Here is a 25,856-nt window from a genome sequence, read left to right on the forward strand (position 1 = left end):
TACTTACACAGTCTAGCAATAAACTTGCCACAGAATGCTCACCTGATGCGTATAACAGTTCCGCACAATATTCATTTTCACAACCAAATAGCAGCCAGACCTTTAACGAAGCCTCACCTGTGGTCCTCCCTATACGAGATACTATGTGCATCCTACCAGAGTGCATGTAGTTCATACACCAGAGTGCATGTAGTTCATACCAACTTATTTATTAACCTTATTTATTAACCCTTTCTCTACTGTGCCCATTGAGCATTATTCGTTAGCGCACTAGCATTAATTTTGCACTATGATTTGGTACCATCTGCATTATTTATGAACACGCAGCCATTTGCATGTAGTTAAACAAATAAAGTTTAGTTTTCAATGCACCTTTATTTTTTTCTCACCACATCATTTTTTTTTCAATGCACCCCAAAGACATGAGTCCACTAAGATTTTGATGCATTCCGCATTGCTAATGGACAGGCTGCGCCATTTCGCATGTAATCAAACATCTGGTTTCATTTCCGATGTTTGCTTTTTTTGCTCTCTTGAGGCACCATTTTTTGAATGTGTTCTGAAGTCACAGTAGTGTCCAAGTCAAAAGCAAGAAAGGCTGGCTTGAATAAATTGCAAATCTTGCGACTTCACCTAATCTACCTTTAATTTAGAGCATGAACTCTACTGTTTTCACTGCAACTAGCAAGGTTGCACATTTGACCTTGAGACAAGTTGTCGTAGTGGAGGGCTCATTCAAGGTCATTAATTTGGGCGTCTCACCTTGCGCCCAGAGATGCCATAGTGGAGGGTTCCAGATATTTTGACCACCTGGAGTTTTTTAACCTGCATTGACTACACGACTATAGGTGGGGGCTTAACTGCTTCACCAGCGCACAACTGGGTGCTCAGTCTTGCTGGGGATAAGGTGCATGCCAGTCCGAGTGCAACAACACTTTGGCATTGGCTGATGTGTGGCCAAACAAAGCTCATGCTCGAAGAACTCGGTTCATCATCATCATCATCATCATCAGCCTGATTATACCCACTGCAGGGCGAAGGCCTCTCCCATATTTCTCCACTTAACCCGGTCCTGTGCTAGTTGCATCCACTTGACCCCTGCGAACTTCTTAATCTCATCCGCCCACCTAACTTTCTGCCGCCCCCTGCTACGCTTTCGGTTAAACCAGTATAAACCTTCGCAAATTTTATCCGCACCCTGAGCGGCAGTGAGTCTGAACGTGCTGCCTCCGTTGTCAGAATTCAGTTATGACAGCAACGATTACGGAAACCAGGCTGAAACATCGGCTGCATCGGCGTCCGCACGCTGGTTAATTTCATTTTCACTGTCGGATTGTTTTGCGTGTCCAGTTATTCTTTTACCAAAAATACTATTCAACTCAAAACTAAACATGCTTTTACAAATAGTGCGTAATAAGAGGCCAAACATTTTGTCGTTCCAGAAAAACTGGAATCTTTTAAACTTATTTCTAGGTGCAAATGTGTTTTTGTAACTTTAATTCAATATTCTGTAAAATTTTGCTTCTGGCAATTAAAATTTTGTGTTGCAACACATATTTTGTCATTCAACCTTATATGCTTAAAAAGAACGTTTATTTAGCTTCCATTTCATGTGTTGATAAAATATTAAATGTACAACTTTTGCGCAAAACAAAATACTATATGGTGATACCTACAAAAAGTCAAAGGATGACTGAACATGTCGATTCATGACAGTAAGATAGTTTTGCCTTAACTGCATGTGTACTCATTTACTGCAGTTCCACTAATAAATATATGCTGCATTCATTGTGACTGCTAGCAGTATCACAATGAGTATTTCTATTCAAAATTTGAAGCCAAGCATATACAGCTCGCTTGGCCAAAAATAGAATTAAAATTGGCTTACAGGAAAGGAAACATGCAGTATCTGTCACTTTTTCTGTGGATACCTGAGTCAAATGAAGAAAGGTAGAAATCGAAAGGGAGATGCCATAGTGGAGAGTTCTATAGTAATTCTGACCACATGGGGATCCTTAATGTGCACTGATATCCACAGTCGTTTCGCTTTTCAGCTCCATGAAGCTCAGCCGCTGACGGTCATGTTCGAATCCGGGTACTCCTGAAAAGTAGTCGACCATCTTAAACACTGCGCCACCATAGCAGAGTATGGCCGAAAAGCCGTCACCATTCTCCGTAATCAAATAGAGAATTTGCACCGCCACAATATGTTTCAGTGGTTAAGATGTCCAGCTGCTACACGCAGTACCCGCCCTGATTTGAACCCTACCGCCAGCGGCTGCGTTTTGACGGAGGCGAAATTGAGATGGATCCTCTGCTGTGTGATGAAAACTGGTTTACAGTATCACACTTTTCCGTGGACACCTGAACCGCGCCATGGGGGAAGGAAGTTGGGAGTGAAAGCGAAAAGAGAAAGAAGTGCAGTGGAGGGTTATGAAGTAATTGGGAACACCTGGATATTTTAATGCGTGCACAGACATTGAACAGCCCATGGACGTCTCTCGATTTCCTCTCCATCGAAACCAGTAGCGGGCGTTCAGGTCCGAACCCGGATACTCCTGGGTTTTGGGTATTTCGTCGGTAGTTGGGGCAATAGAGCGGCGGTACCGTCAAAAATCCTCAGGCGGGAGAAAATTTAATTACTCTGTAGACTTCCACCACCTTTCTTTCCACTTTCACTCTCATCCTCCTTCTTTCCGCCCTGCCGCATTTTTTTTTCTTTATTGCCTGGTCTTGACATGAGAACAAAATCAACAAAATTAACTCAAATGCTATTTACATAAGCTATTTACATATGACACACTAAAATTCACGCATACACAACAAAGGCTCTAGTCTTGAAAGCCACCAGGGAGGTTCTGCTGTAGCTTTCTGGATTGCCAAATACCTGTCCACGCTTTCCCGAAAATAAATTCTGGCAGGCCATGCATCTTTATCGCAATGGTAACCTGCCATTCTTCAGCGCCATATACAGTGGAGGCCCAAGAGCATAATTAAATCAAATGGTACTCCATCCTCACTTTCTACGATACCGGGGCGGTGCAGTGGTCAGGGCGCTCGACTACCGTGCCCAGAAATGCGAGATTCAATCCCGGCCGCGCTAGCCATTTTCCATGAAGGCGTTAAAACCCCAGAAACCAAATCAACCTCCCTGGCCAAAGTGGCATCCGTGTGCTGTGCAATGTCAGTGTGCACGTTAAAGATCCCCACCGCTTTCTCTCTTTCCACTTTCACTCCCGCTTTCCTCCCTTACCTTACGGCGTGGTTCAGGTGTCCACAGAAAAGTGTGAATTCGTTCGCATGAAAGGAAAGGCGTGGCATTCGTCAACTGATCTGTGGACACCAGAACCACACCAGGGGAAGGGAGGAAGGTGGCACTGGCATCGCACAGCAGGGACGCCTCTTCGTTTCGCCTCCATCGAAACGCAGCCGCCAGCGAACTCACTGTTTACGTTTCCATGCAACGCCGGGGGCTCCACCCTCAAAGATATAACGCACCCTGGACAATGTTTTTTAAGGCGAAAGCCTTTAATGGCTCATGCTCTCGTGGACAAAGTGTGTCCCGCTTTTGCGGCGTTCTGACTGGCCGAGGTGGGATGCATCCCTGCCATCTGCAATGTCACACTTGAACGCAAGACAAGGAACGCCACTCGACAGGAGCGATGGTGTACCGTCCAAATGCACACTTTGACTGCGCTTTCCCTTTCCTGTAAACCAATTATAATTATAAGTAGTACTTCTTGCTGTGGCTGTAGGAAGAAGGAAAAGAAAATGCACGGGCCTGTTACGCCCGACTGCTGTGCCGGAGTACCCGGGTTCGAACCCGACCTCGGCGGCTGCGTTTCGATGGAGGCGAAACAAAGAGGCGTCCATGTGCTGTGCATGTCAGCGCACGTTAAAGATCCCCAGGTGGTCGAAATTACTCCGTAGCCCTCCACTATGGCTCCTCTTTCCACTTTCATTCCCACCTTCCTACCTTACGGCGTGGTTGAGGTGTCCACAGAAAACAAGTGAGACAGTTACTGCTCCTTTCCCTTCCTATAAATCAATTACTTTTTTCCCTTTCCTGTAAACCAATTATAATAATAAGTAGCACTTGTGGCTGTAGGAAGAAGGAAAAGAAAATGCACGGGCCTGCTACTGGCTCTGTAGCTGAGCCACCTCCGCTGCTTGATTGATTTTTATCATGCGGACAGAAGAGAAAATAGAGAAGGAAAAAAATTGGTCTGGCTTAGCTTATGGTTAAGCCTAGGATGCGAAGCATACTAGCATTTCTTCTGCACGCTGCTCCTTTCGTTTCTCACTTTGCTTCTTCCGGTAAGCACGCTCCTTTACAAGCTGCTGTTCAGGAGTTTCTTCAGCACGCATTTTCCGTTTGGTAGCATTTTGCCGCTCGAACCGAGTTGAAGTACTCGAAGCTCCATCCTTCACCTCTGCATCGGTTGTCGAACGCTGCCGTCTAGCTGCATACTGTGCATGTCGCTTGGTAAGCCGTACTTCTCGTTCTTCTTCCGGCCGTTTCCGTGGCTGTTTGAAACTTGCGCTTTGCAGCCTGGTGAGCCGCCCTCTCCCTGGCCGACATCTCGCTGCTCAACTGACCCAACGAGTGCGTCGCCTTTTATACAATTGCGTGACGTCAGTATCTCCTAGCGGTAGGAGCAGGAGTTAGGCCGCCGGCGGAGGCTGCGCGTCCGCAAGCGAGCGCACGAGTTGAGCCCCAGCTTTCACATATCACGTGGTGCGCCGATGTAGGTCAAGTGGTAGCTACGCGGCCGCGCGCGGCGCAGCAAGGAAGAGCTCGGTTGCGCGGCTAGTAAGCTTCGCTTAAAAGAGAGGGAAAGAAAGACGAGCACCGCAAGAACAGTCGTCGTCCACCACCGAAGCAGTGGCGGGTGCAATGACGGCCTACAACAGATAAAATTCGGTGGCTGGCTAGCCCCCACCGCAAGCGGCGTTGACCTACCGTCCCAGCCCCGTAGGGCCGGGAACTGCCACCCTTCAGCCTAACTGCAACGAATGCCAACAAGAGGCTAACGATGGGAGGCAAATTATAGGATAGGAAGAGTAGGCTTTCGTCATTCTCCTCTTAAGAGACATCTGAGAGACCCTTAATTTTTGACTTTTTATACCTAATTTTTAGCTTTTATTTTTTATATGGAGATACTTGGCATCAGACACATTGGCTTTCCATGACACCTTTGTATCTTCTTTTTCAATTATTTCAATTGATTTATCAATTACACACACTTATTTTTTCTTAATTAGCATCATCAAGCATTTGAAATTCTGAGCATTTTGACACCTTTTATTAATCCTTTTCTAATTTTTCATTTTTATTTCAATGAATTAAAATATTACACACTAAACTTTTATAATTAGCCTCATCAAGTACTGGCTTTTCATACTGAGCATTTCACACCTTTCAACCTGCCTTCTCCAAATTAATTTGTTCAATGATTTCAATAATTAACTGATAAATTGACGCACCAAATTTTCTCAATTATCATTGAGCATTTTGACGCCTTTGAACCCCGTTTTCCCAATTTTTCATTTGTATTATAGCCCCGCCGCGGTGGTGCAGTGGTTAGGATGCCCAACTACAGTTCCGGAGTTTCCGGGTTCAATCCAAGGCCAAAAAGCATTGGTCGAGCGCGCTCGGGCAGCGGCCGACGCCACTGGGGTCTTGTACAAGGGACCCTATCTAGTATCTGTAAGGGCTGGATCTTCAAAGATCCGGCTCATGCGTACCTCCACTCCTTTTAAGTCATTAAACATCACCACCACCACCTGGCATCGAGGCACCCTAATCCCGACAGCCGGCGGCTGCGTCTCCATGGAGGCGAAACGGAGAGGCATCCTTCCCTTACGGATGCGGCTGGGGCAGGCACCGCCGCTTGCGGCGGGGGCTAGCCTGCCACCGAATTTTTATCTGTTGTAGGCCGTCATTGCACCCGCCACCGCTTCGGTGGAGGACGACGGCTGTTGTTGCGGCGCCGCGTCTTTCTCTCCCTCTTCCTTTTCTCTTCTTCTCTATTTTTTCTTGTCTGCACGAGGCAGCGAAGGTGGCTCAGCTACAGAGCCAGTAGCAGGCCCGTGCATTTTCTTTTCCTTTTTCCTACACGGTTCAGGTATCCACAGAAACAAGTGTCACAGATACTGCGCCTTTCTCTTCCTGCAAACCAATTATCATTCATTTGTATTAAGCTCTCCACTATGTCTTTCATTTCTCTCCCCTTGTAATGCGAAAGCAATACTACTTGCACTTTCAAGCCTTCAGCGTAGCGAGGCAGTGCATACTATCGACCTTTAGCTTCACCTCTGGTGTGACGTCATGCCATCTGCGGCAAAAACCGGGGTAAAGTGAATTATAGATCACTTTAACTGGGGTCCCAACGTGCGCCGTCAGCCATGCGAGGCGGTTCACACCAATGCTGCCAATGCGGCCTAACTACCGCTCCTTCCGCGAGGAGTGCTACAGACGGAGTGACGTCAAACCATCTGCCGCAAAAACCGGGGGCCCAACTCGCGCCGTTAGCCATGCGAGGCGGTGCACACCAACGGCGGCCTAACTCCCGCTCCTTCCGTGAGGAGCGCTACAGACGGAGTGACGTCATACAGTTGGATAAATCGGGCCCTGGCTCACGCCGTCAGCCATACGAGTCAGAATCAGCCTGCTAGGACCCTGGCATTCACGGGTGTGTTCATGCGGCTCGGTTGAAGTGGGGCTTTATATGTGGGCTCAGGAAGAGGAAAAAGAGAAGAAGAACGTTCGGTCTCCCGCAGCTGATGCTTTCGCTCAATATTTGGTTCAGCAGCGCTGAACTCTTGTAATTTTTTCTACACTTTCACTCCCACCTTCCTCCCTTTCCTTACAGAGCAGTTCCAATGTGCAAGAAAGCGTGTGAGAAGCAGTAGTGGTGTTACTCCGCTGATGGGGCTGGGACAGGTAGGTCACCGATGCTTGCGGGGGGGGGGGGGGGGCTAACCTGCCACAGAATTTTTATCTGTTGTAGGCCGTCATTGCACCCGCCACCGTTTCGGTGGTGGACGACGGCTGCTGTTGCGGAGCGTGTCTTTCTCTCCCTCTTCCTTTTCTTTCTCTATTTTCTCTTCTGTCTGCATGAGGCAGCAGAGGTGGCTCAGCTACAGAGCCAGTAGCAGGTCCATGCATTTTCTTTTCCTTCTTCCTACAGCCACAACAACAAGGCGTGTGAGATACTGCGCTTTCCTTTCCTGCAAACCAATATATTATTATGTATTATTATTTCAATTAATGAATCATTGTCTAATTTGCACTGGCCTTTTATTCGGGACATTTTGACAGCTTTGAACCTTCATTTTTCAATTTTGTTTTCATATTTTTTATTCATCAATTAATCAATTGCAATGATTTCATTTACTTGTCATCGCCTATCATACACCAATTAATCGTCAATCACATGAACCACGAATTACCATGATACATCTTTTACGCAGACTCCGATTATTCTTGGCTAGAAGAGGCATGATGCAGACTTAAATTTATCTGCAGAATAAATATTTCTTGGTTATTAATACTTTTCTTATTTTCCTGCCCAAAATGCATGGATATATGAATAGGGATTGGATATTACATCCATTGTATAACTTGTATAAATTTAGAATTGAGTGCCCCCCACTCCTCCGCCACTCCGTAGAGGGCGCGCGCACCGAGGCGTCCTTAATAAGCCTTCGATGTCGCCGCCCGCGCGCTCACTTTCCGGGCATCAGCCTCGTCTCCTACCGACCCAACTCTGAACCGAACCCCCCTACACTTTGAAAGAAATAACTCAATTCTATGAATCAATTTGATGCCCAAATTAGGAAAGCATATAAGATCGCGCTAGGACTCCCCCCCCCCCCCCCCCTTTTTTTCCGAGCATCGACACAAAAGCTCATGGAACTAGGAGTATTCAGCACCATAACGAACCAGCGAAGTGGCCACATTCTTTCAGAAAGTCAGGCTAGCACAATCCAAGGCAGGAAGGCACCTAATAACGAGACTTGGCCACCGAGACGCAATAAGATCGAAAATTCGACTGACATACCACAAAAGATTAGGGAAACGTTCGTGGTCAGCCCTATACCAAAACAATGAGCCTCCTGCACAACACAGGGAGGAGAGAGGCTAGGGCAAGAGCTCTAGGCCGAAGCCTGGCAAAGAAATCTAACGTCCTCTATGTGGATGCTTCCAAGTACAGACACGGAAAAGCAGCGGTCGTAGCCGTCGTTAACAACCAGAACAAATAAATATCCAGCATGTCAATTAGGACCGGGGACATAAACACGGCGGAGGAGGTGGCAATAGCTTTAGCCATCACGGAAGCAAACAGAAACAACAAGAGCTACAACAGTAACAGACTCACAGGCCGCATGCAGAAGCTTCCTAAGGGGAAGGATAAGCAGGCATGCCAGGCACCCTCCTCAGGGAGGCGACAAAACTCAAAAACAAGCAGAATGCGGTATGGGCACCTGGGCACGGAGGAGTGAAGGGAAACCTTGAAGTCGACGCGATAGTTCGAGGTTACACCCCTTCCCACTTTGCGGGATAAAGTTTTATACTACTACTGGCTAGTTTGTTATTGTCAGATATTTAAAACTAATTGTGGTTACTGTTCAACGGAGTAATGCACACGCCGCGTACCACTGCCTTTAATTAGCAACTGCTGTTGCGATGAATAGTCGCGTTGAACGAAATTTCTTGCTCCTGATTTCTGCTCCACAGGCTGAACGCCAGAACAGTAACATGTGAAAATATGTGAACTTTATTTTTACTAGTTTACTCTGGATGCTGTGTTAACAGGAAATCTTTAGAAGCAGATAGCTATGAGGCAAAAGTTACGCACGAGCTTTGCTATACAATCATGCTAAAGGCACAGGCTGATTTCCCAAACGATATGTACCCAAGGAAACCGAGCACAAGACTGGTCCGTGGCTTGTACCCATTTGAAGAAACCGGCGGGTATCAGGGTCGCTAGAGTGCTGTGCACGAGTAGTTGGTTCGCCATGGTAAAATTCATGTGAATTTCGTTTTTACTCTGAGTTGCATATCTATAAACAATGCGGATTTATACAGTCAGTCTGATACGTACTACATCATAGCATTTTCTGTACTTTGACACCCTCGCCCACATTGCACCAAAACACAACCCCCCCCCCCCCCCCCCCCTCGTGTTTTGTTTCTTTTTCTTTTTTTTTTTTTTTTTCGAGTGAGCGGGCCACGTGTGCTCACCGTGAAGGTTTGGCAGCAGCAGGGTGGCGGCAGCCGCGATGCACGCGAGGCAGACGGCCCCGGCCCACGGGTTGAGCGGCCGCGTGCCGAAGGCGGCGATGTAGAAGAGGTGCGCGGCGCCGAAGGCGGCCATGCCGGGCAGGAAGCCCCAGGGCCACACCAGCAGGGCGTCCCCGAGGCACGAGAGGCCCAGGCCGAAGAGGACGCGGCGCGAATAGCAGTGGCGGGCGTCGCCCAGCGAGATGCCGTGCAGCACGACGAACACCATGAGAAAGGCCACGGGCAGGCACTTGAGCAGGCAGCCCAGCCACGAGGGCTGCCACGAGATGGCCACCACGAAGTACAGGGCCACCGTCTTCAGGAACGGCACCAGCTTGGGACCCACGCATTTCACCTGCACGCACAGGCCCGCTCAGTCACTGTCTCAGAAATAAGAGAGTAAACGTACAGTGAATTCTGTGTAAGATATTCGCGACATCAGCAGACGTGGTCAGAAAATATGTGAAGGACAGCGGGGTGCACTCTAATAGGCGCAAATACTCAAGGCGATGCATACACGCGCTGTGTCAAGATACTATGCGTCGGGGGAAGGCTGCGACAGCTCACATTATAGTTCCTAGTGGTTAAGCTATGTGTCAAAAAACGCCCTGAATACTCTTGTTATAACACAGATGCGGCGGTCGCATTTCGGTCGAGGCGAAAACAAACAAAAAAAACTTTAGAGGAACAATTCTATCATTGAACCAAGTTTCACGATCGTTATCCATCGGCCACAGCCGCAGTCGCTGCTGCCGCTTCGATTTTGGCTCGCTTCCGCGCAATGGTAAGCTTCCCTCCTGGATTTTACATTACGAACTTTGACAGCAACTCATGTAGCGCAAGATGACAGATTGTTTGTCATCATATCCAGAAGCATTGCGTCGAATGGTGATGCACGCAGTAGAACTTATGCCTTAAAAGCGCCCGTGTGCTCTGCAATTTCAGCGCGTTAGAGCGACCCGTGCAATCGCAATTACTCCGAAGCCTCGCCTCTTTCTCTGCCTGATATCACTCCCTCCACTATTGCCCTCACGGTGTGGGCTGATAGGGGATTAATGGCCTAGGGCGACTGAGGGATGTGAGGGAAGCGCCGTAGTGAAGGGCTCCGGACAATTCGCCAAACCGGTTTTTTTAACGTGTTCTGACATTGCAGTGCTCGGGAGCCCTGCATTACCCTCTCCCAGCTACCAGCTGTCCCACTCCCAACAAATCATCTGCAGGCGTCTCCAGACCCGAACTGCTATCACCCCTCAGCGCACGCTTATCTACTACCGACCCGTTTCCCCTGAGTTGTACGCCAACTTAGAACATATTCTCTTCGGCTGCCCTCATCCCTCGCTGGGACAGCCCGCCATTGGATCATGGAAGGAACGGGAAGCCCTCCTTGCGTCGCAGGACCTGGACATCCAACTTCGCAGTGTGAGGTGCCAATGTCGTGGCCCTATGTGAGCGAATGTGAGGTCTGTGCGGTGGCTCTGAAGGGTGCGAGCTAGCTTGCTCGATAGTTTTTTTCCTCCTCCTCGGTAAGACGCTGTTGCGGTAGTCGGGTGTTTAACAAGAGTGACCCTTCCGAAGCAATACGCTCTCACCTTTGGACCTTTAGAGCAATAGCCCTACTCCGATCGAGTCCAGTTCAGTGGTTTTCTTCTCTGGCTCTGCAATTTGACCTCTAATGAGCCACAGGTGTTTCTAGTCACGTACGCCGCGCGTACACCATCAGCTGTGGAGAATAGGAGTGGAAAGCTTAGTCGAGGAAGTCTCCATACGAAAGCCGTTGTTAGGTGGTGCCAACTCGAATAGGAGTGGCGAACGCAGGCGCCAGATTTGGTGGATTAGCCACACTGTGCGGACAGTGGCCGCTAAATTTAGCGCCCCACAGTCATTTTGTTTCACAAGATTGATTTATAGGTATTCCGCCGGCGGCGGCGTTTCGATGGAGGCGAAACGAAGTGGCGTCCGTGCGCTGCGTGCGATGTCAGTGCACGTTAACGAACCCAAGGTGGTCGAAATTTCTGGAATTCTCCACTACGGCGTCTCTCATAGCCCGAGTCGCTTTAGAATGTTAAAACCTACAAACCAAACCGAACCCTCTTGACTTCAATAACAGCGCAGGTAGAAAGAAGGGACGGGAAGGCACAAGAGAATAGAGCGCTTCTTTCTGCCTGCGCTGTAATTGAAGTCAGATTAACCAACTAACCCAACGAGCATCAATCAAACCTTCTTTCTTCTTACACTCCCGCCTTTCTTCCTGCCCTTACGGCGCGGTTAAGTGTAGCAGAAACGAAGAGGCGTCCGTGTGCTGTGCGATGTCAGCGCACGTTAGATCCCCAGGTGGTCGAAGTTACTCCGTAGCCCTCCACTACGGCTCCTCTTTCTCTCTTTCCACTTTCACTCCCACCTTCCTCCCTTCCCTTACGGCGCGGTTGCGGTGTCCACAGAAAACAAGTGAGACAGTTACCGCGCCTTTCCCTTCCTATAAATAAATCAGTTTAAATCAGTGTAGCAGATACTTCGCAACCTTTCCAATAAATCAACCTATAGTTTTGTGAAACACGGTGGTGTCTCGCAGCGTGAAAGAAATTCATAAAATAAACCATAGAGACAAGCATTGCGTCTTATATCCGGATAGCTATCGTTGATATAAGAACTATAACAGACCTATCGACGCGAGCGACAAAAAAAGAACTACGGCCGGTAGGTAAAAGCTGTCCGCAGAGCCAGTAATAGTAATCTTGTCCATTCCTTCCCACATCTCCTCCCTCTTAACCGTCAATCCCCTGCCTAAAAATATGCATCCCGAACACCATCCCTCCCAGAGAGAAGCGTCAGCCTCCGCGCTCTGGAGTGAGCACGGACGGCAACGAGTCGTGGCTTATGTGGATGCCGTCCCGTATCGTTGCCACCCAGCCCACGGCCTTGCAGTCACTGGAAATACTCTCCGACCCACGCTAACTGCATCCTTAGCTATTACGCAAACTTCAGCGGAATAGATTTTCAGTGACTCAAAGGCTGCGATCTACAACTACGTAGTTGGACGGGTGGCACCCCCAGCCATTGGTATCTCGTGTTCCGGTATCGTCCCTTCTCGTCCAATCCAAATCATCTGGGCGCACGCACACGCGGCCCACCCTGGCAACGAAGAGGCAAATTCCATCACTCGCGATTCGACTGACCGAGCAAGCCCGCCGGGAATGGGTACGCGCTCCTCACGTACCACGATATCACCTTACACTACCGCCTTTCTCGCCTCACCTTACCCCCTCGGCACAAATCTCTTTCACAGCATCACCATAGTCACTACATCATCAACAATTGTGGCGCCACCTTCAGGCCCACATCTTCCAGCTCGTCTTGCCCTCCTCCACCCTGGGACGCAGGCATGCCGTTTATGCGACAGCTCCCGCGCCAATTATTCTCATATCCTATATTCCTGCGCGGCCCACTTGCCCTCTGCCTCTTGGCACAATTACCAGTCCGCAGCTGTGGGAGGCTGCTTTGTCCAGCACTGGTGACGTGAGCGGAGGAAGTCGCGGCTGCGCACCCCCTAGACGCCACAACCGGCATGTTCGCATATTTCTGTCCACAGACCGCGTCCGCAAAATCGTGTCCGCAGCAGTTGCAAATAATTGAGCTATGATAGAGATTAATGAGTGGTGTAAATCGATAGAGGCTGACCTAATGTTGCTGCAGAAAATATAATTAGGCCAATAAGATAATTAGGTAATTAATTACAGGCAAGAAATGTAAAAGTTGTCCGTAGCAGTTGTAATTGAGAAGTCGTACAGGTTATTGAGTGGTGTCAGTCGATAGAGGGTGACGTAATGTATGCGGAAAAATAATTAGGCCAATAAGTTAATTAGGTAATTAATTAGATGCATAAAATGGAACAGTAAAAGCGAAAATGACCTCATTAGCGAATGGCTTGGAGCCACATTTGAATGTATCAAATACCAAAATAGTTAATTAAATCAGTCAATTAAGGTGACGTCAAGGATTTGACGTGACGCAACCTGAAGTTGAGCCGAAAAAGGGCATAGGAAGGGATTGACGCGCAATTTGAAAGTACCAAAGACTGAATTGAATAAACAAGTGAATGAATGTGACGCAGAGTATGTGACATCACGCAACCGGAAGTAGAGCCGAAAAAGGTGATAGGAAGGGATTGGCGCGCAATTTGAAAGTACCAAACACTAAAATGAATAAACAAGAAGTTAATTAATGTGACGTAGATGATTAACGTCCCGCAACCGGAGGTAGAGCTGAAAAAAGGCATAGGAAGGCATTGGCGAGCAATTTGCAAAACCGTGTCCGCAGCAGTTGTGAGTAATTGAGAAGTTGTAGAGGTTAATGAGTGGTGCCAACCGACAGAGGGTGATTTAATGTGTGCGAAAAAATTATTAGGCCAACAGGTTAATTAGGTGATTAATTATAGGCAAAAAATGAAAAAAGCGAAAATTGTCTCATTAGCGAATGGCTTGGCGCCACATTTAAATGTATCAAATACTAAAATTGTTAAATCATTCAATTAGGCTGACATCAAAGGTGTGACGTCACGCAACCTGAAGTCGAGCTAAAAAGGGCATAGGAAGGGTTGGCGCGCAATTTGAGAATACCAAAGACTAAAGTAATTAATTAAGGCAGTCAATTAGAGTGAGTGACGTCAAGGATGTGACGCCACGCAACCGAAAGTAGAGCCGAAAAAGGCCATAGGAAGGGATTGACGCGCAATTTGAAAGTACAAAAGACAAATGAATAAACAAGTGAATGAATGTGACGCAGAGTATGTGACATCACGCAACCGGAAGTAGAGCCGAAAAAGGGGATAGGAAAGGATTGGCGCACAATTTGAAAGTACCAGACTAAAATGGGTAAACAAGAAGTGAACTAAGCAACTAGAAGCAACCAACAGCAGCATCAGTGCTTTTGGATTACTCCAATGCTGATTCTGCAGTGCTCTTTAATTTTTTTGTAGTTTTTTTGCCCCCCGCCGCGGTGGCGCAGTGGTTAAGATGTCCGACTACTGTGCCGGAGTGCCCGTGGCGTGATTCCGTTCCAACGGTAAGGTCCTCTGAGCAGCGTTACCTGGCGACAGATAGCGGAAATATTGGTTTAAAGCGTGCCGTATTCGTTGCTTCAGTGGCGCAATGGATTGACACTACTTACCTCAGCAATAAGCGATTAAAGGGTCTGTTCGAATTTTGTAATTTATTTTTTCGTTTATTTTTTTTTACCGCAACATTACAATAAGTTACCAAGCTCATTCCTGGGGAGTGTACCCCTTTAGGCGACAATATGTAGTGTTTTTTTTTATTTCTTAATAGCCGCTAAACCAGCCTTGAACAGAGCCACGAGGTGACGGCATGACAATGGTAACACTAATCAATTACCTTCACCGTAATCATTTCCTGCTTTCAGTGAGTGTATGTTACCGTTAGGTTGCGTTCAGAGACACCTTTCGGTAACTATCGCCGTTTAACCCGCTAAGAGGTAACCAGTGAGGAGAAAGAAGTTGCGGGACCCAACCGTTGAGGAGACGGAATTACGCGTGCCCGTGTTCGAACCCGACCACGGCGGCTGCATTTATTTATTTATTTATTTATTTATTTATTTATTTATTTATTTATTTATTTATTTATTTATTTATTTATTTATTTATTTATTTATTTATGGCGCTGAGTTTGCCACACGGCATAAAAGGTGGTGGTATAGCGTCACAGGAATGTGTGGAGTGCAGCCATGTGCAAGAAGTCACACAAACTGCGTGCATAAATGTTGTTTGTTGTCCATAAGTGGAAATGAGAGTCATTACTTGGTGAAAGTCCAGCTTTTTGTAGAATGGTGTTGCGCATATGCGAAGTTCCTGGGCATGTCCATATTAGATGCCGTACAGTGGTGTCGCAAGCCGGTTCTTCGCAGTGTGGGCATTTGTCGGGAACTGGAATAGCTGCTGCATTTCGATGGAGGCAAGCGTGTGCTGTGCGATGTTGTTGTGACTGTAGGAAAGAAAAGAAAATGCATGGGCCTGCTACTAGCTCTGTAACTGAGCCACCTGAAGGTCCTCCTCTGATGGGGCTAGGACAGGTAGGCCACCGCCGCTTGCGGCGGCGGCCTCCCACCGAATTTTTATCTGTTGTAGGCCGTCATTGCACCCGCCACCGTGTCTGTAGTGGACGGCGGCTGTTGTTGCGGCGCACGTCTTTTCACCCTCTTTCTTTTCTTTCTTCTCTATTTTCTCTTCTTTCTGTCTGCACGAGGCAGCGGAGGTGGCTCAGCTACAGAGCCAGTAGCAGGCCCGTGCATTTTCTTTTCCTTCTTCATACCGCCACAACAACTGAGCCACCTCCACTGCCTGATTGATTTACAGGAACCGAAAGCCGCGGCAACTGTCTCACTTGTTTTCTGTGGACACCTGAACCGCGCCGTAAGGGAAGGGAGGAAGGTGGGAGTGAAAGTGGAAAGTGAGAAAGAGGAGCCGTAGTGGAGGGCTACGGAGTAATTTCGACCACCTGGGGGTCTTTAACGTGCGCTGACATCACACAGCACACGGACGCCTCTTCGTTTCGCCTCCATCGAAACGCAGCCGCCGAGGTCGGGTTCGAACCCGGGTACTACGGCACAGTAGTCGGGCGTCTTACCACTGCACCACCCCGGCGGGGCTGTGCGGACAGAAGAGAGAAACGAGAGAAGAGGGAGAGAAAGACGCGCGCCGCAACAGCCATCGTCCATCACCTAAGCGGGGGTGCAATGACGGCTCACAAGATAAAAATTCGGTGGCTGGCTAGCCCCCCCCCCCCCCCGCAAGAGGACCAGTCCCAGCCCCGTAGGGCCAGGAACAGCCACCCTTCACCCTGCCAGCGCACGTTAAAGATCCCCAAATGGTCTAAATTACTCCGTAGTCCTCCACTACGGTTCCTCGTTCCCTCTTTCCACTTTCACTCCTACGTTCTTCCTTCCCTTACGGCGCGGTTTAGGTATCCACAGAAACAAGTGTGACAGATACCGCGCCTTTCCCTTCCAGTGAACCAATTAATAAATAATAACAATAATTAATAATCAAAATAAAAGTTTTTCACCACCACCACTACAAGTCCGCGCAGGCTAGGGGCATTTTGCATCAGAACGCTATGCGGAATGCGTGTACCTTAAAGGTTTTGAGCCCGCTAAGACTGCGTTCAACAGGCATTTGAAGCGGGTCCCGCCCGTGGAGTCAGCCACTTGAACGAGGTGCAGCTGTCAAGAGGGAACGGACTATGTTACACATAGAAAAAAGAAAGCTCGGATAGAATATGTCACTTCAATCAGTACTGGCCGTATACGGTGTGGGATTCGGGCTTGCTGCGGCTGCCCTTTGCGCGGCCGCCGCCCGCTTCCCAGTTGTTCTCCCCGTTCCCTTTCTCCCGCCTGAGGCGGCGGAGAGGGGCTCGAGCGACTTGTCACTGTCGTTCGGGCCACAGCTCCGCCCTGGCGTCCCAGTGGCTGTTCTCATTGGCGCCTTTTGGCGGGAACACGGCACCGCTTCGACAGCCGCGCTCGCGCGACTGTCCGAGCGGAGCCAAGAGGGAGACCCCTCCGAGACATCGCAAGGTGCGTACGCAACTGTTCTTGTCTGCCGGCCTTTGTCCGCGCAGACCAGTGTGTACTCGAGTTCGTCTGCTGCGGGTCTTACCTGAGAGCGAAGCTCGAGCCTGTCGATCGTGATCCAACGATCCGCGACAGGCGTACCTTGCGGTGGTTGCCCAATCTCTCTCAAAGGAACCCTTTGGTTACTGCGAGAGAGAGATCACAGCACGCCCTTGCGTGCTTGCGGCGCGCACTCCGTGTCACTTCGTGCGCGCAGGGGAGCCTTGCTCCTCGCGCGCTCCCTTGACACGGTGACTGCGTGTGTGTGTGTATGTGCGTTTGTAAATATGTGTATGTGTGTGCGTGTGTGTGTGTGTGTGCCGCTGGAGGATGGCGTTTCAATAAACGTCTCCTTTGTGAACTTGGAGGTTGGTGTCCTTGCAGCGAAGTGCTCTCCTCCCGGTGGAGGTTGAGTGCGCGCTGCAGTGTTTCAGTGCGCGCGCGGTGACGGCTGATCGGGGCTTCGGCTCGCGCGACGCTCGAACCCGCGGTGGTTCGTGGCCTATGTCCACGTGGAAACCACAACTGGCGCCCAACGTGAATTGTCCCTGGCTCCATGAGTCGTTGGACAGCACATCGGCCGAGCCGGTCGCCTTGACGATCAAGCTCATGCGCCATGCCTGCCGCCCCCTGCGCGGCACTCGGCAAAGGCACTGAAACACGCTACATGGTTCTTCGGACCCCCTTGCGGTGCGAACGTTGGCCATATGCCTCCGCTGTTTCAGCTTTACGCCGTTGCGGAAGCAATGTGCGCGACGCCGCCGCTGCCGGCATCTCCGCACAACAGCACCCGTACCCCGCTTGCAGTCATTTCTGTTCGGGGAACGGCGAGGCGTCGGCCGGGCTCCCTCTGGAAACCGGACCGAAAGCGCGCTCAGTTGGCTGATGCGGCTACTTGAACTTGCGAGCCGGCTGGCGCGCCATTCTCTCTTGGTACAGCATTTCGACTTTTCGGTGCAGTATCTACAGGGGAGAACGAACGTGGTAGCTGACGCGCTATCCCGTGCCCCACTCGCCCGCGGCGGCGTCTTTGCGGACGGCGGGCGAAGGGGGCGAAACAGCGGACGAGCCGCAGAGCGGCACGGAGGGGACGCCCGCAGACGGGTTCCCCATTCCGCTATCCGGGTAAGCAGCGCTTCGCAAAGCAGGCGAGGGTGAAAGCTCTTTGTGAGCACATCTGAGACGCCGATGCTAGCGGAAGTTTTGCTGCGAACCTGCGGGGGGACGAAACCAGGCTCTCCTTTGAGATGACTGGGATCGTTTTCGGCCATGAAGAGCTACGACGGTCCAGCAAAATGACCCGTTTTGTGTCGCGATGTCAGCGACGGTCTCTGGGAGACGAAGCGCCGTTGCGCTGCTTGTATTGCAGCGGGCGCAGCGCCGTTACGCTACTTGTATTGAGCGGGCGCAGGGGGGCACGAGCCAGCGTGTGTCGCGGCGTGCCCCGGGGATTCATGTTTGCTGGGCCATGACGGGCTCGCGCTGAAATACATAGCCACGGATGATGAGTCCATGAACCATTTGAAGTGGCTATTCCCCAATGTCTGGGCGGCGCTCTGTTGCGTTTCTCTCATGACAAACCATTGGCTGGTCATCTGAGTGGCTCCAAGGTTTCAAGAAACTGAGTCAATCGGTGACTGCAGCCCGGCATGAAGCGCGACCTTTTCCGCTGTTGCCGTTCCTGCCATGTCTGTCAAATGGATAAGTCAAGGGGTGGCAAGCCACCGGGCATGACGACACCAACTGACAGTGTGCGTCCATGGCAGATGGCCACCTGCGATTTCATGGGGCATGTCCTCAGTAACAAGCAGGGGCTCATTGCTGGAGAATCCCCCTATGGGGAATGCCAGCCGTGCCTACATTGCAGACCTGAAGGCCTATGCGTAACGGTCTGACAAGCTTGCGCTGGTGCCCATTGTCACCACAAGCAAGCGCCGAGGCACACCCGATGCGGTGGAACGCAGCCGTGCCCCGCACCGGTACAAGGTGAGGCGACGTTCACCTATGTGATTGATGCCGGACGGCGGGCCTTTTCCGCAACCGAAGGCATACCGCTTCACCGAGCGAGCTTGCTCGTTCAACCCTACCCGGAAGCAAGGTTGGTCTCTACCTTTTCTAGCTCGCTCAGTTCCAGCCTTTGTATTTTATTTTGTTTTTGTGTCTCTTTTCCCATTTTTCGCTTTCTTCTGTTTCCGTTCATGCTTCTTATCTTGTAAATATTGTACAGTGAGTGCCTTATTTTGTACAGCGTGTCTTCACTCATCTTCTTGAAATTGCGAGGGCTGCTCATTAGGCAGCCCCGACGCGCGGTTTTTGCTGTGTGTGTGGAAATGAAGTTGGGGCCGTTTGGGGACGGGGAGCATGACGATGCCCCTTTCACCCAAGGCCGCCGCGGTTGCGAAGGTGCTCGGGACAGGTTCGCCGCTGAAGGTCGGCATCACCCTTTGTTTGGTGTGTGAGTGGCTGTGCGTGTGCGTGCCTGGGCGTGGAGGCGACGACGTCGCGCCATGTGTGTTTGCCGGCGTGTGCGGAGCGTGGTGGAAAGGAAGCCCCGCGCGGTCTTCCCATGTGCGCCTTGGATCGCCACGGAGTCACGGACTTTCCACACCCGGGGCCCCTTCGGCGTGTTCGCTGTCCCTGCACCTAACCTGTACCACCACCGACCGAGATCGTTTGCAGCCAAGGATGAACGTTGGCCACCCAGAAGTCAACGAGCGGTGAGTCACCGCAGGCTCCCTGAGCTGCACCTACGAACTTTGGAACTTCTGTACAAAGTTGTGTTTGTACATAGTTATTCTGTACATAGTGGTGTTCTGTACATGATTGTGTTCTGTACATAGCCGTTGTTACTTAGCCTCCGGAACTTTGTACATTATTCTTCATGTCATCTTGTTCATTTTTTTTTTTTTTTGTGCGCCTTGCTAATGTTTGTCTTTCTTGAGTGTCTGTCTTTTCGAGATCTTTCTTGCTGGAACTGAAGTGTAGTTGACTTGTTGCGTGAGGATAGCATTCTTTTCCTCATGCTGGGGACCTGCCGCGTGCTTTCACTGATGGGTAGGAGGGCAATTAAGGAGAGGAGGATGTGGGATTCGGGCTTGCTGCGGCTGCCCTTTGCGCGGCCGCCGCCCGCTTCCCAGTTGTTCTCCCCGTTCCCTTTCTCCCGCCTGAGGCGGCGGAGAGGGGCTCGAGCGACTTGTCACTGTCGTTCGGGCCACAGCTCCGCCCTGGCGTCCCAGTGGCTGTTCTCATTGGCGCCTTTTGGCGGGAACACGGCACCGCTTCGACAGCCGCGCTCGCGCGACTGTCCGAGCGGAGCCCAGAGAGAGACTCCTCCGAGACATCGCAAGGTGCGTACGCAACTGTTCTTGTCTGCCGGCCTTTGTCCGCGCAGACCAGTGTGTACTCGAGTTCGTCTGCTCCGGGTCTTACCTGAGAGCGAAGCTCGAGCCTGTCGATCGTGATCCAACGATCCGCGACAGGCGTACCTTGCGGTGGTTGCCCAATCTCTCTCAAAGGAACCCTTTGGTTACTGCGAGAGAGAGATCACAGCACGCCCTTGCGTGCTTGCGGCGCGCACTCCGTGTCACTTCGTGCGCGCAGGGGAGCCTAGCTCCTCGCGCGCTCCCTTGACACGGTGACTGCGTGTGTGTGTGTGTGTGCGTTTTGTATATATATGTATGTGTGTGCGTACGTGCGCGTATGTGCGTTTGTAAATATGTGTGTGCGTATGTGCGTTTGTAAATATGTGTATGTGTGTGCGTGTGTGTGTGTGTGTGTGTGCCGCTGGAGGATGGCGTTTCAATAAACGTCTCCTTTGTGAACTTGGAGGTTTGTGTCCTTGCAGCGCAGTGCTCTCTTTCCTTTGGAGGTTGAGTGCGCGCTGCAGTGTTTCAGTGTGCGCGTGGTGACGGCTGATCGGGGTTTCGGCTCGCGCGACGCTCGAACCCGCGGTGGTTGGTGGCCTATGACCACGTAAAAAACCACAACGGTAACAATAACGCCAACGCAGGCGTTCTTTATTTTCTCTTCTGTCTGCACAAGGCAGCGGAGGTGGCTCAGCTACAGAGCCAGTAGCAGGCCCGTGCATTTTCTTTTCCTTCTTCCTACAGCCACAACAAACGTTAATGCGAACTGCGCCACAAGTCGCGCGCTATATTGACGCATGACAAAATGGAGAAAGAACAGCTTATCGCTGAACCACGCGGGCGCTCTTCTATGTATAGATAAAGATTTTCTTCAGCCGCGCATAAGTTCATTCCCGTTCATGCGCTTGCGCGGGCTTTACATTTTTCCATTGTTTTGCATATTACGTCATCATGCAACCAAATATTAGTGGTAGTCTAAGAAAAAGCAAGGTGATATATAATCCCATAGATATTTTTTTTTCGAGACGGTGGCATTTATTGAAGCCCCGGTGCCTATTATCTGCGTAGTATTTGGCAATATACTTAGGAGCGCGCCCTTTCATTTCGCCTATTGTTCGTGGCGCACGTACTTTCTGTTTCTGAGACAGTTCGTGCTGAAAACCGTCAGAGAAACGCGCAGCTGCGCGATGAACAACGGGGACAGCAGTAACAGCTGCTCAGCGGGAACACCACTTTAACTTTCGTTCAGGCGGTCGTATAATAAATAAGCGAGCACGAAATGACAGGAGTGTTTATCTCTCCCAGTTTAGCCTCTGGCTTGCGAAAGACGCGTATTGTCGCGCGAATCTGCTGGCTCTCGCGGCGTTGAGTCGTATGCATGAAGGGCGACTCAACAGATCTGAAATCGTGCAATTAACCACTTTCCGAAGACTCATGGGAGTCTGGGAAGCCATTTTCTGGTCTTTCAGACGTGTTGGCAGAAGCGCATAGCGCGATATACCGGGTAATTCAGACATCCGAGGGACTTGGGCATATCTGCACATGAAGCTACGCGATCTAACCCATGATTTCAAAGCCGATATCACAGACTAGCTTCGGTTTCGTGGTTTCGGCTCCGAATTTGAGTTTTTTTTTTTGTGACTTTATTTTTCAATTCACTATTCCGGACTGTTTGGAAAATTTCCGTATTGCTAACACATCCCATGAATTTCTTAAACTCGAAGAGGTTGGAAAGCCACAGGAGTTACTCTTTATAACATATCCCCACTCAGGCTAGAACGTGTCTGTGCCGTCATTGGGCCATAGCATCATATCCGAACTGAACAAACACCACTACGCCGACTTGTCCCATGAGCTTTCTCTTACGTGTGGCATGCTGCGGAGGATTGGAAACAAAAAAATTAAAGATCAAGGAGAAGGACCACCCTCGTGATCCCCAGACAGACCGACAGCCAGCCGTATATCTCTCTGCGACTGGAGAGAAAGAAGGGAAAACCGAAGCGAAAATCACAAAGGCACACAAGATCACTCTCGGTTTACCGACATCCGCCCCAGACGAAAGAGTCACTGTGCTGGGCGCTTCCGTGACGCATAAATAACACGGAGAGGCCATCCCGTTCTTCCAGAGGAGCAGGCCAAAAAACATCAAGGAAGACGGTCTCTATAACACCCAGGATATGAAGCCGAGTCACCAGGAAATCAAAGGAACGCTGCAAGCTCAGCAGACCGAAAGAAAAAAAAGAAAAGAGTTGATAGCAGGGTCCCACATATTCCTGTAAAATACGGATCCGAAACATTATCACGGAAGAGAGGCTCACAAAAAAGCAACAGAGGAAAACTTAAACGAGCTGGTGTCCAAACTCTTCAAAGACGCTAGAAAATGAAGAGCTAGTAAAATGCCGCAGTAGCAATTCTTGTGAACGAGAAAGGCGAAGAAATAACAGACGCAACAATCCGGACTGACCAAACTGCGGCAGGAAGAATAGGTCACAATCGTAATCGTAATACAAATAAAAAAAAGGCAAATCGAATTGGCACAAAAACAACAGTCATCTATGATTCTTAGTCTGCCAGCAGAGCCGCTCAAGGAGAGAAAATTAGGACGTAGGTCTGCCGGGTAATGCAAGCGAACGTCAGGGATGTCCCTGAGAGGTCCTGAATACGTCCTGCAGCCATAAACTCACCCGAAGGAACGATGACGTGCCTTCAAATGTAAAGGAGATAAATACGGCCACCCGACGGAAAAAGCAACAGGGATCAAGCAGCGGCATGGAGGGGCCTATACAGGCGGGCGCCGACACCAACTTATCAAGAAACCACGCAATTTGGAAAGAAAGATACAATAGGTTACGCCCGTAATGCTGAGAGGTCTCGAACCTTTAGCACGCAGACTGGGCATTCAGCGAGGCAAACTCAAATATTGAGGAAATCGAGCAGTGCGAAGCGGTACATGCTCTGACCCCTCGACCCAGCTTCAGCAGGTGAAGAGGGCTTGGCAGGCAACAGCCACTCTTGGACTCCTAGACTTGGGAGAGCTAGTCTTCCAAAGTGAAAAGATTAAAAAAAATCCCTCTCTTTGAATGACCATCAACCGTATAGAGTCGCGACAGTATCCCTAACCAACGCCTAGTTGAAGGTGTTCTCATCGCACCAGCATCTAGATCAGCTGGCCATAGTGAAGAACTTTGCGGCTGACACAAAAATTGCGTAATAAAGTACTCTCTCTCTCTCTCTCTCTCCATCACGTGGCGGCAAATGGTTGACAGCGAGCCAGGCCCAGAGGCACTCGCACATTATCGGACTGCGCTCAGACCACGTTAATCACCCCTGAGGACACAGTCAGCGGGACAATAGCGCCTGTTCCTGCACGGCATATACTGCATTGTTTCGGAGAAAGCTTGTGCCGCGCTATCTCTGCGCACGTTTATCGTACTTTTTTTTTATTCGTTTCTTCCCTTTTATCAGCAAAGTTTGAGAGAGCAAGCTCGTTAAACCGAAATGGCGTCGCGGGCGGAATCTGCGTGAGGCGTGAACAATGAGTGACCGCAGCTTGAGTTATGCATCGGTACGGTACAAATGAGTCCGCTTTTGGGACGTTAAATTTCAGTAACGTTGCGTTTAAACCGTCTCACGAACGGCCTATAGGCAACGTTGCTATAGGCGTATACATAGGAAAGCAGGAAACGCAAATTTTGTGAAGTTAAAAGAAAAGCGAGATGGAAAGTCATATATACGACAGTTTTGAATCCATGTCGGGAAAATAAAAGGAATAAAGTCGGCCACATGTGAAAGCCCCTCGCGCAAAGTGCAGTTTTCTTGGACATCACTTTCAATTGTGAATTAAAGGACTGTGGACATGGTTTGCACGTTATGTCGCTCGCGCCTAGCGCCTGGCTACGGCGACTATAATGCATGCTGCCGCCGCAGCCTATATCGTCCGTGCTTTGAGCGCTGTGCCGCCCGACTGACACAGAGACGCTTTCGATTAATCTGCCCTCTTTTCGGAAGTGATGCCGCCTTCACGAAGGGGCGCTTACGTTCACTACATGACGAAAAGGTGCGAATGTGCGAGGATGTGAGCACACACACCGCTGGAAGTTGGCACGGCGACGGATGTTGCATGTGTTCCCAGACTTGAATGCAAGGAGACGTCGCGAACTGTCTCTCTGATCGTCAGGGTTCGTTTCAAGACCCGGCAGTAGAAGCGGTTTGGATGCCTCTGATTTCGGCACGAGACAGTGATGGGAGCCCCGCCCAAAGTTTCAACACCTCCTTAGTGTTCTCCCTTTAGGTTGCTTAGTTGCGCTCATCCCGGGCTAACATGTCTATAGATATAAGTGACCCTTGTTACCAGAACCCTCTCTATAATTCTAAAGTTTGTTCATAAAACTCCTCATTCTGGTTCTTCAAGGTAAATGTTAACACGCTAAGAAATCTGTGCTCTCGGCTTTGGCCACATGCATGTAGATATTTATGTATACAGTCGTGAGCAAAAGTGGTATACAGCACACAGCCAGTGACAGAGCTCGAGCAAACTTCATCGAAATGCCATCTAGCGATAGCGTAAGGGACAGCGACATCGACTCAAGCATCTGGATAAAATCGGGCACCGCTTGTCTCGATTTTAGATAGCTGTTGCTAGATAAAATTAGGATCCAGTTTTCTCGAGTTCCGCCATGGACTGAGTACCGTATACCACTTTTGCTAACGACTGTACATAAAGTTGTTTTGTTTAAACCAAAATAACACCGGCAAAGGTGAGGGATTTCGACGACGGAGAAATGCGCATGTCCACGAGTACATACAGCAAACTAAGCTGTACGCACGCGGTTCATACCCGCTTCGTCTACATGCTGCATCATGTAAACTCCATTTGTGAAAAAGTGAAACCTCAGTTTACAATTCCCCAGAACTCGTTGAGTCAGCGACCACTTAGATGGTGGGCAGTTTGTAAAAGTGCAAAGTGCATGTTTGTGTGCCGGAAATCTGCTTTCGCAGAGAAACTGTTCAAGTACGCTCCGTGTACAGCTATATAAATTATAAATTGGTTTACAGGAAAGGAAAGGTGCAGTATCTGTCAGACGTGTTTCTGTGGACACCTGAACCGCACCGCAAGTGAAGGGAGGGAGGCGGCAGTGAAAGTGGAAAGAGAGAAATTGGAGCAGTAGTTGAGGGCTAACGGAGTAATTTGGACCACCTGGGGATCTTTACTGTGCACTGACATCGCACAGTACACGGGCGCCTCTGCGCCTCGCCTCCTGCGAAACGCAGCCGCCGGGGGTCGGGTTCGAACACGGCTACTCCGGCACAGAAGTCGGGCATCTTAACCACTGCGCCACCGCGCCGGGGGTTCCCTTCATGCGACAATATCATTTCTGGGCGTCACAGCTAAAGTCGGGTACAACTCAAGTATGGAAAGTGAACATTTGGGCAGACATCCGCCCGGTCAGGAGAAAAACAAAAGTAGGGGGACATTCCATTAATTTTGGTCTAAATTTGTGAATGCGGGGTGTGGGAGTTTGAAACTCCCGCGCAATGTCATGTAAGTGACGTCATGAGGTAATCCGACGACCAATGGACTT

The 25,856-nt window shown here is 49.8% G+C and overlaps 1 protein-coding gene across 2 annotated transcripts in view; it reads right to left on the bottom strand.

Moving 5' to 3' along the window:
* Positions 1 to 25,856, bottom strand: part of LOC146193184 (lysoplasmalogenase TMEM86A) — a 67,657-nt gene that overhangs the window by 8,816 nt on the left and 32,985 nt on the right. The window contains exons 1-2 of one of the 2 annotated variants that reach the window (XM_084602604.1): positions 9,699 to 9,811; positions 9,251 to 9,644 (exon numbers count right to left, since the gene is read on the bottom strand). In XM_084602604.1, coding sequence (XP_084458730.1) covers positions 9,251 to 9,644; positions 9,699 to 9,728 — 424 coding nt within the window. In that variant the 5' untranslated portion in view covers positions 9,729 to 9,811. Of the gene's footprint in view, positions 1 to 9,250; positions 9,645 to 9,698; positions 9,812 to 25,856 lie in introns of those variants that run through there. The other variant, XM_084602603.1, reaches the window with a different exon arrangement.

The sequence above is a fragment of the Amblyomma maculatum genome, chromosome 4, assembly GCF_055883805.1.
Source record: "Amblyomma maculatum isolate TAMU_Amacu chromosome 4, ASM5588380v1, whole genome shotgun sequence".
NCBI classification, from domain to species: domain Eukaryota; kingdom Metazoa; phylum Arthropoda; class Arachnida; order Ixodida; family Ixodidae; genus Amblyomma; species Amblyomma maculatum.